This window comes from Nanorana parkeri, unplaced genomic scaffold (genome assembly GCF_000935625.1).
Source record: "Nanorana parkeri isolate BGI_ZX_2015 unplaced genomic scaffold, ASM93562v1 scaffold275, whole genome shotgun sequence".
Lineage (NCBI taxonomy): Eukaryota > Metazoa > Chordata > Amphibia > Anura > Dicroglossidae > Nanorana > Nanorana parkeri.
The window spans coordinates 1,070,287-1,084,060 of record NW_017306543.1 but is presented as its reverse complement, the minus strand read 5'-3'; the positions used below and the strand labels follow the sequence as shown (position 1 = coordinate 1,084,060).

General features: G+C 38.8%; 1 protein-coding gene across 1 annotated transcript in view; it reads left to right on the top strand.

The window, feature by feature from the left end:
• Nucleotides 1-13,774, top strand: part of EPHA10 (EPH receptor A10) — a 500,244-nt gene that overhangs the window by 461,554 nt on the left and 24,916 nt on the right. Inside the window, exons 11-12 of the mRNA XM_018557240.1 lie at nucleotides 11,169-11,354; nucleotides 13,250-13,311. Coding sequence (XP_018412742.1) covers nucleotides 11,169-11,354; nucleotides 13,250-13,311 — 248 coding nt within the window. The remainder of the gene's footprint in view (nucleotides 1-11,168; nucleotides 11,355-13,249; nucleotides 13,312-13,774) is intronic.

Here is a 13,774-nt window from a genome sequence, read left to right as displayed (position 1 = left end):
GCTGTCTGCTAGAAGTGTTAAATTACAAAAGTGGATTGACAGAATTACTAATCCTTTGGCACATATACTATTTTGTGGGAGTACCCTTTCAATAATGATATGGTGTATAAACAAGTGACCAAAAAGGACATTTCTTTCTTTTCAAACTCCCACTGCCATCCGTTTGTCTTATATAACCACAGGAGGCTTTGTTACTGGTATATTCATTCTGTGGCTATGTACAGTATGCAGTTTCTATGTATGTACTTGCTTTATCTTTTTAAAGTTAGTTGAAAGGAAGATGAGGCTTGCTCAGTCATGTCTGTGGCCTCATCACCCTTACGGCTTTTTGCTGTGCCTTTATGTCAATATTTGCCCTGATCATTCTCTATGCTATGATTCACTCTCATTGCTTCTGGCATTTATCTCAGCTTGTACATGGGTTGTTATTTCTGTTTCAGCTGATTTTGTTTATTTCTTAATCATAGTCAGGACTAAAACAAAATTACATTTAAACAATATATATTTTTAGTCAAGTATGTATAAAGTATTGCATTTTATTATTATGTAAACTTTTATTTAGCCAGCAGGTGGCGCTCTAAACTTTTTTTAGGTGTAAAGCATGGTATCACTTTCAGCTGTGCTGAAAGTACTGCACCTAGAGTTGCCTACACACACTTATACCAGCTTTTATTCCCCCTTCTCTGACTAAATGGTGGGACATTCTGATCAGTTAAGCCTCTGACAGCAACAGGTTGTGCTAAATGTGATAGTTCTGTCCTGCCCTCCCTTCCCCATATATTCATATTGGTCCATCACTATGTTTGGGTGCCTCTATGGCCAATAGATATTTAAGGTAGGCAATAAGGATCAGGATAGTTTTAACATTAGCAGGCAGTTTTCAGTCCAAATCAGAACAGCCGTCAGATCAGAGGTACTAAAAACCATTGCAAGTATGTATTGTAATCTCTAAGCACTTTTTCTTTATACTTGCAAGCTATTTTTTAAAAAAAAGTCTTGTTAATTCTTTAAAGAACTCAACAAGGGACATTATGTGACAAATGTGACACCATGATATTGTGTGCAAATCATTTGCAGATCATGTTCTACCTTTTGTAACTGAACATTTGTTAGTGCCGCCCCGCTTTTTGTTTTGTGAATGCCTGTCTGTTTTAAGTGTTGTGTTTTTCTGTGTTGTGAACCAGATTATGGTAGAGTTAACACGTGATCTTTCACATAATTAGGAAGTGATGTGATCCACTTTTTAAACGTTTTCAATTATCTTAAAATTACTTCTTAACCACTTGAAGACCAGAGTGTTTACACCCCCTTCCTGGCCAGGGGATTTTTCGGAATTCACCACTGCAGTACTTTGACTGACATTTATTGAATCATGCAACTCTGTACTGAAATTAATTTTATACAATTTTTGGGGACAGATAGAGCTTTCTTTTGGTGGTATTTAATCAATACTGGGGTTTTTTATTTTGTGCAATATTACGAAAAAAGTATAGAAAATAAAAAAAACACTGTTTTCCCTTTATTATGTTAGGAAACAATTATTATTATCCAATTTGTTGGTAAAATATAAAAGACAGATTCACATTGGGTAAATAGACACCATACATGTCAAGCTTTAAAATTGTGCACATCCATGAAATCGCAAAAAACTACAAACACCCAAAATTGGCCATAGACGATGCTTTAAATGCTATTACCGCTCATCAATCTAGTGTTAACAGTGATTGATCACCCTAAAATTATTTATTATACTCCGATGTTCACGATAATATGTAACATGTGCGGTGTAATGGGCACAATCATCATTTTTGCACATAGGCGCACCTGACACATGTTTACATGTGTGGGGGTGAGGGAATTTTTGTGTGACTTTTTTTTTACACTTTTTTTTTTTACATTTAACTTTATTGCTAAGAATCCCCCTATCTGATATCAAATTACAGTAACAGATCCTCTTTATGGAGACATCAGGGGTCTCTAAGACCTCTAATGTCACCTAGGGACCCCCAAAGAAGCTGATTAAACAGAGATCTGCTTCACCAGAGTGACAGCTGAATGCGGATGTGATGTATTAAACATCACTTTCACACTCAAAACACCGGAGGGGGATTAGAGGGAGATCATGTACTGATCTCCCTCTGATCTCCCTGCACAGAGCCACAGTGCCAGTCCCAGGGTCTGCATGGAGCACAGGGAGCACAGGGAGCCTGGGATCGCGGCAGCGGCAATGGCGGGCGTTGGAGGGTCAATAACTCTGCACAACAATTTTTGTGAAACGTTTTGCTTCCTGAAAAGGTTTTGCTTATTGTGATGGGTACCTGGTGGGCATGCACAAATATAGTTTTGGTTTTGCTGCATCACGTAGGGACTCCGAGAAATAGACAGTTAACTGTTTACCGACAATAATGTCTTTAATTGTGTTTATGTTTCTAATACGCTATTAAGTTCAACATAATTAAAGGTGTTTTGCTCCTGATTTTCGTTTGTATTCACTGTCCGGTGCATTATGTTGCAGTGTGCAACAGTAGTCAGCAACCACATTGATGGTTTCCAGTTGCCCTGATATTGTTTTTCCATTGTAGCAATGTCCTAGTGAAACCTTTCAGACCTCCACAGATATTCCAGTTGTATTTGCTGTACTGGATGTGCTTCAGCAACATTTCCATGTTCTCATAGGTTTCTTTCATGTCTGCTGCATAGCCAACAGGTATTGAAGGGTGATCGTTGCCATTGTGTAACAGAACAGCTTTGAGGCTTATCATTGACGAATCAATAAAGAGACAGAAATTTTCATACCTGGTGACAGCAAACACCATTCCTGCAGTCTCGAACCCAGCAATTTGGCTTTTGCTTTTGACAGACCCAAATCTCTGACCAGATCATTTAATTCTGACTGTGTTATGAGATGTGGTTCGCCTGAGGAGCATGGTTCAAAATCCATAAAATGTCACTGCCAGTTCCCTGCATTGCAGTTTCTTCATCTGGTTCGTCTAAGGTCCATTCCTCTGGTGGTTTCAGAATTGGAAAACTGTCATCATGTGGCATGGGTCTCAGTGCTGAAAGCAGATTAGGGTATTCTTTAATCTTTAATTAAGTGACTTCTTGTTTTTGGCAGAGAAACCAGACACAAAGTCAAATAGAAGTAACAGTCCATCACATGGTCTTTCCGTTCTCGCCATATCATCGGGACAACAAACAGCATTGTCTTTCGAGTGTCTTTCGAGTTTTGAGCCAAGCTCTCGGACATACAGCACATGTCGCACAACAAATGTGAGGCACCCATTCCTTGTTTTGATCACCAATTTTACAGCTGAAGTACCGATGATATGCTTTCTTCACAAGAGCAGTCATTGAGCGTCTCTGATGAACAAGCGTATATTCTCCACAAATATAGCAGAATGGATCGCGGCTGTTACGACATTGATGAGACATATCGACCGACACCAAGCGTCCTGTAAAACGTCTATAACATCTAACTTACTTGTTACAGTGCTACTGTGGCAATGCTATATTCTGAAATAATACGTACACAAGGTCTATATTAATCCAATTAGCAGCATCTGTGTATGCAAGCCACTTTTATAGCCTGCTGAGACAGTGTCAAGCTGGCTCCGGCCTGCCCGGGCATGCCCAGGCTACATACTTCCACAGGACAGCATCCAACCTGGCCTGATTTCATGCCTGGACATGCTAAAACTGGACAAAACATTGTTCATAGGTCTGTTACAGAAACAAACATTTTTGGACACAAATATAAGAAAAAACATGACACAACTGAAAATTTAAATGAAACGATATGTGATGGTCAAATTGGGATGTGATTTTCATGATCAGCAGCCACACATCTATAAGGAACATCCAACACTGTTCAAGAAGCAAAAACTTTGTTGTGCAATGTAATGAGCCTGATGAAGGGGACCTGCGCGGCCCCGAAAGCGCTTGTCTTTATGACATCTTTTAATAAAATGGATTTGCAGACGTGAATCTCTGGGCTGTAGTTCTGGTTACATTATGTAATTGTTACTATGTTTGGAGCGGCGCCATCCTCAGTCATTAGAAGCACGAGTTATCTCTGGGATATCCAGTAAGGTATATGGACTTACTATAGCATTTCTGCCACACTTTCTTCCTCATAATTTGACAAAGTAGTAAGTCTGCCATATTTTTTCATAGTCCCCTCAAAACTATGGGCCCCCAGCTATACAAAACATGTTTTGAAATGGGACATTTTGATAAACCTGTCACATTTCAACTACAGAATTTCAAACTGTGGCACATTAGCAGATGCAATGACTGTGATTTTATTGTCCCCCAATGAGTCTTGACAGCAGTTATTCATGCCTTATCAGAGGGCTTAGTTCAAGGTATAAGTCAGACAGAGCCTCAAAGCATGCTTCGTGTGTCGTGCTATTTCTTAGTCACAGTCTGCCTTTAACAAAGCCTTGGTAAAAAAAATTACAAAGTGAATAAAAGTTCAGGCCCGTAATATTAAAAAACCCATGGAATAGATCATGTTGGAGGATGTGCAATCCTGTTGGAGGCTACGTGTAGACAGGAAAAAGAGCAGCTAATCTTGCACTAAAATACTTAAGTACTTTTCAGATGTTTAGTCCACTAAACGGAATGGGAAACATGCACAGCATGTCTGAGGTGTTCCCCTACTGGGTTTCAACAGTGATAATTACTGTGCTTGATACACCTCGGTCTAGGATACTTGCAGAGCTGTAGCTCTGGGATTTATCTAAGTATATTTGTATTCATGCTAAAGGGATTTATTGTGGCTCTGTAATTAATCACAGCAGAATGGTTTCCTTTATGCATAGTTCTAGTTCTCACTTTTAATTGTGCTACCAAAATAATCTTCATATTTTTTAACTTATGCTCTTCGTTTATCCTACACTTTAACTGTGATTCTTTGCAAGTATTATGCATCTGCAAGGTGATGTGGCATGTGGGCTTTTAGGCCTGGTTCACAGCTGGGCATTTTACAGCACTGATCGACACGCTGTAAAACGCCCAGCAAGTGAAATCCCATACTTTCCTATGGGCATGGTTCCCACCTGGGCGTATTTCAGCGCGTAGGAACGCGCCGAAAAACGCCCTACGCCCAAAGAAGTACAGTAGCTTCTTTGGGGTGTTTTTCCACAAATTTCCATTGGTATTCCCGAGTGTGGATCGGGGTTAACAAAGCGGTAACCCTGAGCCAAACTCGGGAATATAGCGCACAGGTCTTCCCTTGTCCGTGATCCCCGCTGTGTCCTCCGGCGGCTGCCGACTTACGGGTTCCGTCCCTTGCGAGCGGCCGCGTCACAGGGGGGCTGAGCCGGCGGGAAGTTTGAAAGTGAAAGAAAATTTTAAAATAGAGAAAATAAGGAAAAAAACAAATCATACCACCAGTGAAACACGTGTTTTACTGAACGGAAAAACGTGCTAAAAAACATGAAAAAAACGAGCTGAAAAATGAGCAGAAAAAATACGCCCAGGTGTGAACCCAGTCTTAATGCCAGACATTTTGTTACATGATGATCACCCTGCAGAAATTTTGCTCTGAACCGATGGTGTTTGATTATGTCTTAGGGTAGAAGTCAGTGGTAAATGGTCTGACTTTGAACCTATTTAACCTCTTGGTGACTGAGGTGATGACTGGGGTGTTTACACCCCCTTTTTGGCCAGGCCATTTTTCAGTATTCAGTACTGCAGTACTTTGGCTGACATTTATTAAGTAATGCAACGCTGTACTGAAATTAATTTTATAAAATTGTTTGGGGACACATAGCGCTTTCTTTTGGTGGTGTTTGTTTTTACTATATAACGAAAAAAAGTACCAAAAAGGAAAAAAAACTGTCCCCTTTTTTATTATTATTACTACTATTATGTAGGATTTATATAGCGCCAACAGTTTGTGCAGCGCTTTACAATATATTGATTATGTTATGAAACATGTATTATTATCCAATTTTTTGGTAAAATATAAAAGATGGGGTCTTGTCGGATAAATATTGACATCAAACATGTCAAGCTTTAAAATTGTTCATGCCCACGGAATCGCATAAAGCTACCACACCCAAAATTAGCCATAGGCGATGCTTTAAAAGCTTTTACCACTCATCAATTTAGTGTTAACAATGATTGATGGCCCTAAAATGATCTCACTCTGACGTTTGTGATGATATGTAACATGTGCGGCGTAATGGGCGCAATCATCGTTTTTCACGCAGGAGCACCCAACGCATGTTTGCATGTGTATGTGGGGATGGGGGACTTTAAAAAAAAAATCTTGTGGTTTTTTCGTGTGACTTTGATTTTTTGTGACTTTCTTTTTTTTACTTTTTTTTTTTACACTTAACTTTACTATTATCACATAGGGGCTTAAGAAGCCCCCTATCTGATATCAAATTACAGTGACAGGTCCTCTTTATGGAGACATCAGGGGTCTATAAAATCCGTAATGTTATCTAGGGACCCTCAAGAAAGCTGATGAAATAGAGATCTGCTTAACCAGCTTCTCTCCGGCTACAGAGACAGCTGAATGCGGAAGTTATGTAATAAACGTCACTTCTGCATTCACAGAATGGGGGGAGATAAGAGGGAGATCGTGTACTGAGCTCCCTCCATTCTCCTTGCACAGAACCACGATGCTGTTCCCGGGCCTGCACGGAGCACAGGGAGCCCCGGATCGCAGCAGCGGCGGAGGTAAGAGGGGGGTGCACGAACATACTTCATACAAGCGATCGGGCATCTCTACAGACGCCGAACTGCTTGTATGTAAACAGCCATCGCTGGCTGTTTAAAATTTTGACAGTTTCCCGCTCGTGCATGGGCACAAAGGACGTTTTAAGATGACCACCTGCATCTAGAAGGCTCCCGTCCAGCCGTTTTGCTATATTCGGCGGGAGGTGGTTAAGATAAAAAAGCATGCCAGGTTGCCCCCTGAAATGATCAGACCCTTGGAAGATATGTGCTTAATATATATACATTACAACTTCTTTACTGTAACGTTACACTAGCTGGACATTTTCCACTGCAACTAGAGAGAGCAAAAGATTCCTATTCCCCCTTTCTCATTGGAAAATTAATATAAAGTCCAATAAGCGTACATTTAAAATAAAAGTAGTCTTGTTACTGTATTGGTGATCGTAGAAGAATACAACAACAGCCTCTGTTCCAAGAAGGACCACAGGATAGTTACATTTTTTTACACTTTACTTTCACTTTTACTTAACTGTATTGCTATCACAAGGTGGCTAACAAGCCCCCTATGCAATAACATTGTAACAGGTACTCTTTATGGAGACATCAGGGGTCTAGTAGACCCTTAATTTTTACCATACCTTCTGCTCCAGACAAACTAGCCACAGACATGTGTTCAATCAGCTGTTTACCCAGCTTTGCAAGCAGGATTTTGATAGCTCTAAACCGAAAATGTACGGAGCTGAGCGCTTCCAGGTTCACATTCTGAGAAAATTGGGGTAATGGATGTTCCTTAAAGTTCTCCTGCTTGCCACTATGACAACATTTATTACAGTCCTGGGCTCTTGGGCTTCTTCCTGGGAACACCTAACAAGTTACATAAAAGAGATTAGATGTTTTACAACTGCACGAATTACTTTTACAAAAAAAGCCCCATGTCTGCTGCAAAAAAACAGCATAAAATAAAAACAAGCTCATTGCTGAAAAATAGAAACAAGCTTGTTTTAACAACTTAAAAGCCTATACTTACCAGACTTGCCCAAGTTGCTCAAGAGGTTAAAAAAGAACTCCAGGCAGTTAAAAACGTAATCCTTGCAGTGTGGCTACACCTGCTGTGCAAGGGTTAAGTGCTTATTTTAGCCTAGGGTGTAAAATAAAAAAAAGATATACTGACCCAAACCTCAGTCTGGTGGCAGTAACTGCTCAGCTCTCTTCTGGGTATGGGCAATTGCACTGCGGGCGTAGGGCATGGGTGCGGTGCCATTGACTTTGATACAGCCCCACACCCCTTTCTGCCACTGAATGCAGGGAGCCGGCCGGCTTGTGTTCCAGTGCGTTTTAGAGGCCAAACACTCTGGAGCGCAGACTTTATGGTGTGAACTGGCCCTTTTTCTTGTCTGTCTCTTCTCTCTCTCCTCACGCTCTCTCTCCTCGCTCTCTCCCCTGTTTCTATCTGCTGTCTTTTCTCTCACTTTCTCTGCTGTCTCTTCTCTCTCTGCTGTCTCAACTTTCACTTTCTCTGCTTTCTCTGTCTCTCCCCTGTCTGTCTTTTCTTACATCCACTGCAGCAGCTTCCCAGGTCTCCTCTTATGCGCCGGCGTCCAGTCCTCCCGCGGTGCTCGTGTGGTCAAATGTGGCCGACGTTGCACAAGGCGAGAGGTGTCCCGCCCTTCCCTTCTGTGGCGTCTGACACATTCAGCCGGCAGCCACATGAGCACCAGGGGAGGACACAGCCAATCGCGATCTACCAGTGTTCGCTTTGCGAACGACTGGTAAATCACGATCGACCTAATGGGCACCCCTGCTCTAAGAGAACTATTGATGAAAATGGTCAGGCTTCTGCTGTGAAGGCCAAGCAATGTAAAGAACATGACAAGGACCCCCTCCCACCCCCCATTTCCATTGCTTATGAAGGGCAATTAGTTTTAATTATTACATAGAAGTGTTAAATCTTTTCTTTTTTCAGAAAACCATATTCATAGGTTTGATCATTAATGCTTAACCCTGTGAACATTTTTATTCATTTTGGATAGGAAGAGATGCTTTGTCTTAATTGTATATTAAAAAATAGCACAGCTGCTTCCATCCTTTGTGGATAAAAATAAGAAGCAGGCCCCAGCAGTGTAAAAAATCGAAACAAAAACAACTATTTCGACATAAGATTCCACTATATGCATTTTAGGAGATCTGACCATTATTCGAACCAACCTTGGTAATTAATGAGGATGTAATACACAATTGTAAGGTACATAATTAATCAGCCTTCTTCCTTTAAGTTTTATTTCAAGTTAATCAGTCTACTTCATTAATCAACATATTCTGCTACAAGTGCTGTTTGCTTAGTGTATGTGTAATACAATCAGTGCTTATGCCATGCTTTATGTTCTATCATTTTTACTAGTACACTGAATTATTACAACCTAAGCTACTAATTAGCTCTGGCAATCAATAACATCTTAATTGTAATCATTGCTATTTAGTAGATTGTACTTTCACACACTTCTTTAATTATACAGCATTAATTAAATTGGCATTACACAAAGAGTATATACTGCACATATTTTATTAGGATTAAGATGCTAATTACATTTAATTATGTATCTCTGATTAAGTTAGTTTTTGATGAATACCTGTACTATGAAAACGTAATCTGCAAATGTTTCCTAAATTGTGTCTTTTTAAATAAATGTCAGATGTAATTTAAATACCCTAAAACAAAATTCAATAACTTATATGAAATAAAGTCATATTTTCCCAGCGAGATACATATACTGTATATGTGTAACTTATACTTAGTGAATAGTAATGCAAACTTTTTGAAGATTAGTGATGGAATCATTTGTACAAAATATTCTGTAAAACTGTTGTTGTAAAACACACATATAAAACATGTTGTTTTCACACTACTACTAAGTCACATTACAAAGGAAAAAAACATAAATGAAAAACACATGCCTGCAGTCTGGTCCGGTGCGATCAAAATGCAGCAAGCACTATTTTGATCGCACGGGACCGGACCGCAGGCATAATGTGCGTTGCGATCCCATGTGGCTGATCGCATTGTGGCCGGAGGTTGTGGCTACGGTGTTATTCACTTCAATGGACCGCCACGCCCCCTCCTGCCCCACAAAAAAAGGTAGCCGGCCGCAATGCGAGGCAGTGCGTTCTGGCCAGAATCGGGCCGGAACGCACTGCATCTGGTGTGAACAGGCCCTCAATTTCACGCATATCAGCAGGTATTTTTCTGTACTTGCAGCATTTGCAAGCAAGAGACAAACCATAGAACAATGTGCATGTATTGTAGAGATGTACTGAATATGATTTTTTTTATTTTACCCACACATTATAAATAGTATAATGGAGAACCAAAGCACTGATTAGAATGTACAGTACTATATACATTAGGCCATTGTGATATTGAGTCTAAAATTTCATTAATGGCATTGCCACACTTTACTTTTTATGACAGCAGGAATGTTTCCTCATGATTGCCATTCAGAAGTTATAAGTCATTTGTAATATAGTAGTTAATTTAGCCAGTTGCCACCATTGGAAGTAAATGTTCTGATAGTTAAACAATTGATCCACAACCTTGAAGTACAGTGATCAAAATATTAAATATTGAAATAGTCTACTGTAAGCAACTGCCATATTTTAGTTTCCATGACAGCAGAAATGTTTCAGCTTGATAGGCACCTAGAACATATAAACAATATGGAATAATATTAATAGCAAGCAATATGAAAAAGAATAATGTTAATACAGTCTTTGTCACTGTTAGAATGTAAATGTTGATATTTTTAAATATTCTGGACAATAAGCAACTTCTAATACAACAAAGGCGGTTAATAATACAAATATAGTTGCCTTATTTTCATGAAATGAAAATTCTTAAATTACCAACAAAGATAATGTACACTCTTTTTGTTCATCAGTGAATTGTGTAGCAGAACATTGTGTTTTATATACTTTCACAGCGTTCTGAAAGATTTTAAATTTTTATGCTACTTGTAAATAACCTCAACATGAAAATAATATTTTATTTAAGGTGAATGTAAAGGCAACATATTACAAACTCTCTAAAACAAGATAGTTTATTTCCACATGGTTTCTAGATTGTTAGGAATGCATAATTTGTATTGATTGCTTGTTATATTATGAATTGCAGTATCCCTTATGCTGAAAAGTTAAAACTAAACTCTGCCAATTAAAAAAATACCTTTCTAGTGCTCTCTAAGAGTAAAATGCTAGTTAAGTATAGTGAAACAGGAATAAGCTGTAATAATACCTTACTCCTCGCTTTGGCAGGCTTCCAGCACTCACCTCTTTTCTCTGATGCTCTTACTACCGCCACAATATTTTGTCTTCCAAATAATGCATCCAGAAACAAAGCAGACACTAGTTATCTGGTTTGCTCTTTTAAAGTTACAGGTGGCTTGATATTATATACCATTTTTTAAACCTCTTTTGTATTTCAGGGGAATATGGTGAAATTTGCAAGGGTTGCTTGAAACTTCCAAGCAAGAGGGAGCTTCCAGTTGCCATACAGACCCTCCGAGCTGGCTGCTCAGAGAAACAGAAGCGCTCATTTCTGGCAGAGGCTAGCATAATGGGACAGTTTGACCATCCCAACATCATACGCCTAGAAGGAGTCATTACTAGAGGTGAAAAAAATGTTAGAGTGTCCATTAGCTTATCCAGTCAACTAGCCATGCATCTCATCCAATGTTTTAAATTCATGTACATACAATATTTATATTGTGCAGTTTTCCACTATTATCAATCATTGATTAGATTTAGTTTTTTATTTTATGTATTGATTATAACAATTTGCCAAATTAGTGGTAGCAGGCTGCAATGTTTACAAAGACCCTGTCACCAGGTTACACTTATAAATGTTTACCCTTTAATGAATACTATAAAACGTATACATGTGTATCCAATACAATTTTGACTTGATGGTTCTGGTTTTGTGTTTTTTTAATTGAAGACCTACAAAGTTAATAATAAGCTGATGCTTCCATGAGTGTTGGATCCTACTCTCTGCACACCACCTTCTTCCGATATGTAATAGCTCCAAGAACAGTACTTAAAGCTGTAATGAAAGTACTCTCATCATGTGGCCCTTACAGGCCTATTGTGACTCTATACAGAGCTTGCAGGGTCACATTGTATCATAATTGCTATTCCCTGGTGTAAATAAATATATATATAGATTAGTTAATTACCTGCAGAATGGGTCTTTAACCTCCCTGGCGGTAATCCCGAGTCTGGCTCGGGGTGAATTTTCAATGCTAGGAGCGGTAACCCCGAGCCAGACTAGGGGCTGCAGAGAAAAGTGACACTCACCTTGTCCCTGCGAGCCCGCGGCGTCCTCTGCTGTACGCGGCCCGAAAATGAAACTAAAAGCCGGCATCTGACTTTTAGTTTCGTTTTCGGGCGTCACAGCCGGCGGGAAATTCAAAAGTGAAAAGTTGCAATGTACACAGAATACACACAATACAATGTAATCTGCTATGATTACACTTATGTATCAAACTATTTCACTTCAATTTTGTCCCTAGAGCTTTGTCCAGTGCCCTGCCTGACACTTTTTCACAATTATAAGAAATTATAATATAATAAATAATTATAAAAAATTATAATAAAATAATTAAAAAAATGGTCCAGTAAATGGGAATTCTGGGGTCGTTGCCTGATCCGTACCACAGTAAATAAAGTACCAAGTTCGCACATCACTGAGCTCGGTCGCAGAATCCTCGCTGTCCTCACTTTCAGTGTCTGTTGAGGAATTTCCCAACGAATCGCTATCACTCAATTCTGCAAGTAGTTCTAATTTACTATCGCTGTTTTCTACCTGGTCTAAAACCGCTTTTGACCTAAAACAGCGACGATTCTGCGACCAAGCTCAGTGATGTGCGAACTTGGTACTCTATTGACTGTGGTACGGATCAGGCTGAGCCCCCAGAATTCCCATTTACTGGACCATTTTTTAAATTATATTATAATTTTTTATAATTATGTATTATATTATAATTTCTTATAATTATTTATAATTTATTATATTATAATTTTTTAATTTTGTGTTTCAAACTTTATCATACCTGGGATGTCTACTGGACTCTTGTTTGGACAGATTTAGGTGAGTTATTCCTAAGATTTACTAAGAATTACAGGCCTACAATATAAACAACATTTTTCCATGCAAAAAATTGTACCGCTTTTGGTACAAAATTCCTGACATACCGCCAGGGAGGTTAAACAGGTTTGGACAAGTCTTGGCCAAACCTGTTTAAAGCCCCGTTCTGACCTTTGAGGGTCAGATATTAACAAAACTTTCCTTACAGCCTTCTATTGTTAAGCAGATCCTGCTGGGACTTAGATAAACTGGTAATGTTCAGCATATTCCGCAAATCCCATAATTGACAGATTCCAACATTAACATTTTCATTGGGAAATCAATATACTGATTTGTCCTTGTATTTTAATCCAGGCAGCAGTTATGTCTTACATATATGTTGAAATGTGTAATAATCATACAGCTTTCACTATTTTACAGGTAATACAATGATGACTATAATGGAATATATGGGTAATGGCGTTCTGGATTCCTTTATAAGGGTATGTAATTCTTAAATTTAAATATCTGTGCTTTACTTAAGCACATTAAAGGGTCAGTCCACCCAAACTGATATTGTATTTTGGAATAGATATCAGCAGTAAGAATTACCTATTGGTGGCTTGTAGTTCTGGGAACTCTTATGGCAATTGATTACAAATATCACTGAGATTACACTTTGGCTGGGATTCTCCAACCACCTGATTCTTGTAATTGGCAGAAAAATGCACATTTATCTGTTACATATAATTGTTTTCCAAAATAAAAGACCAATATAATAATAATATGTTTTATAGCAACGTTTGATGATGCTAGTGATGGATCATCGGGTATTTTATAGGACATGAAGAGAAAATTACATGCACAGCATTATTAATTTGTATTAGTACATATACAGTACACATACATGTATTTGTTATCTTAGGGTTAACATAAACTTTAACATTTAATGCTCCATAATATTGT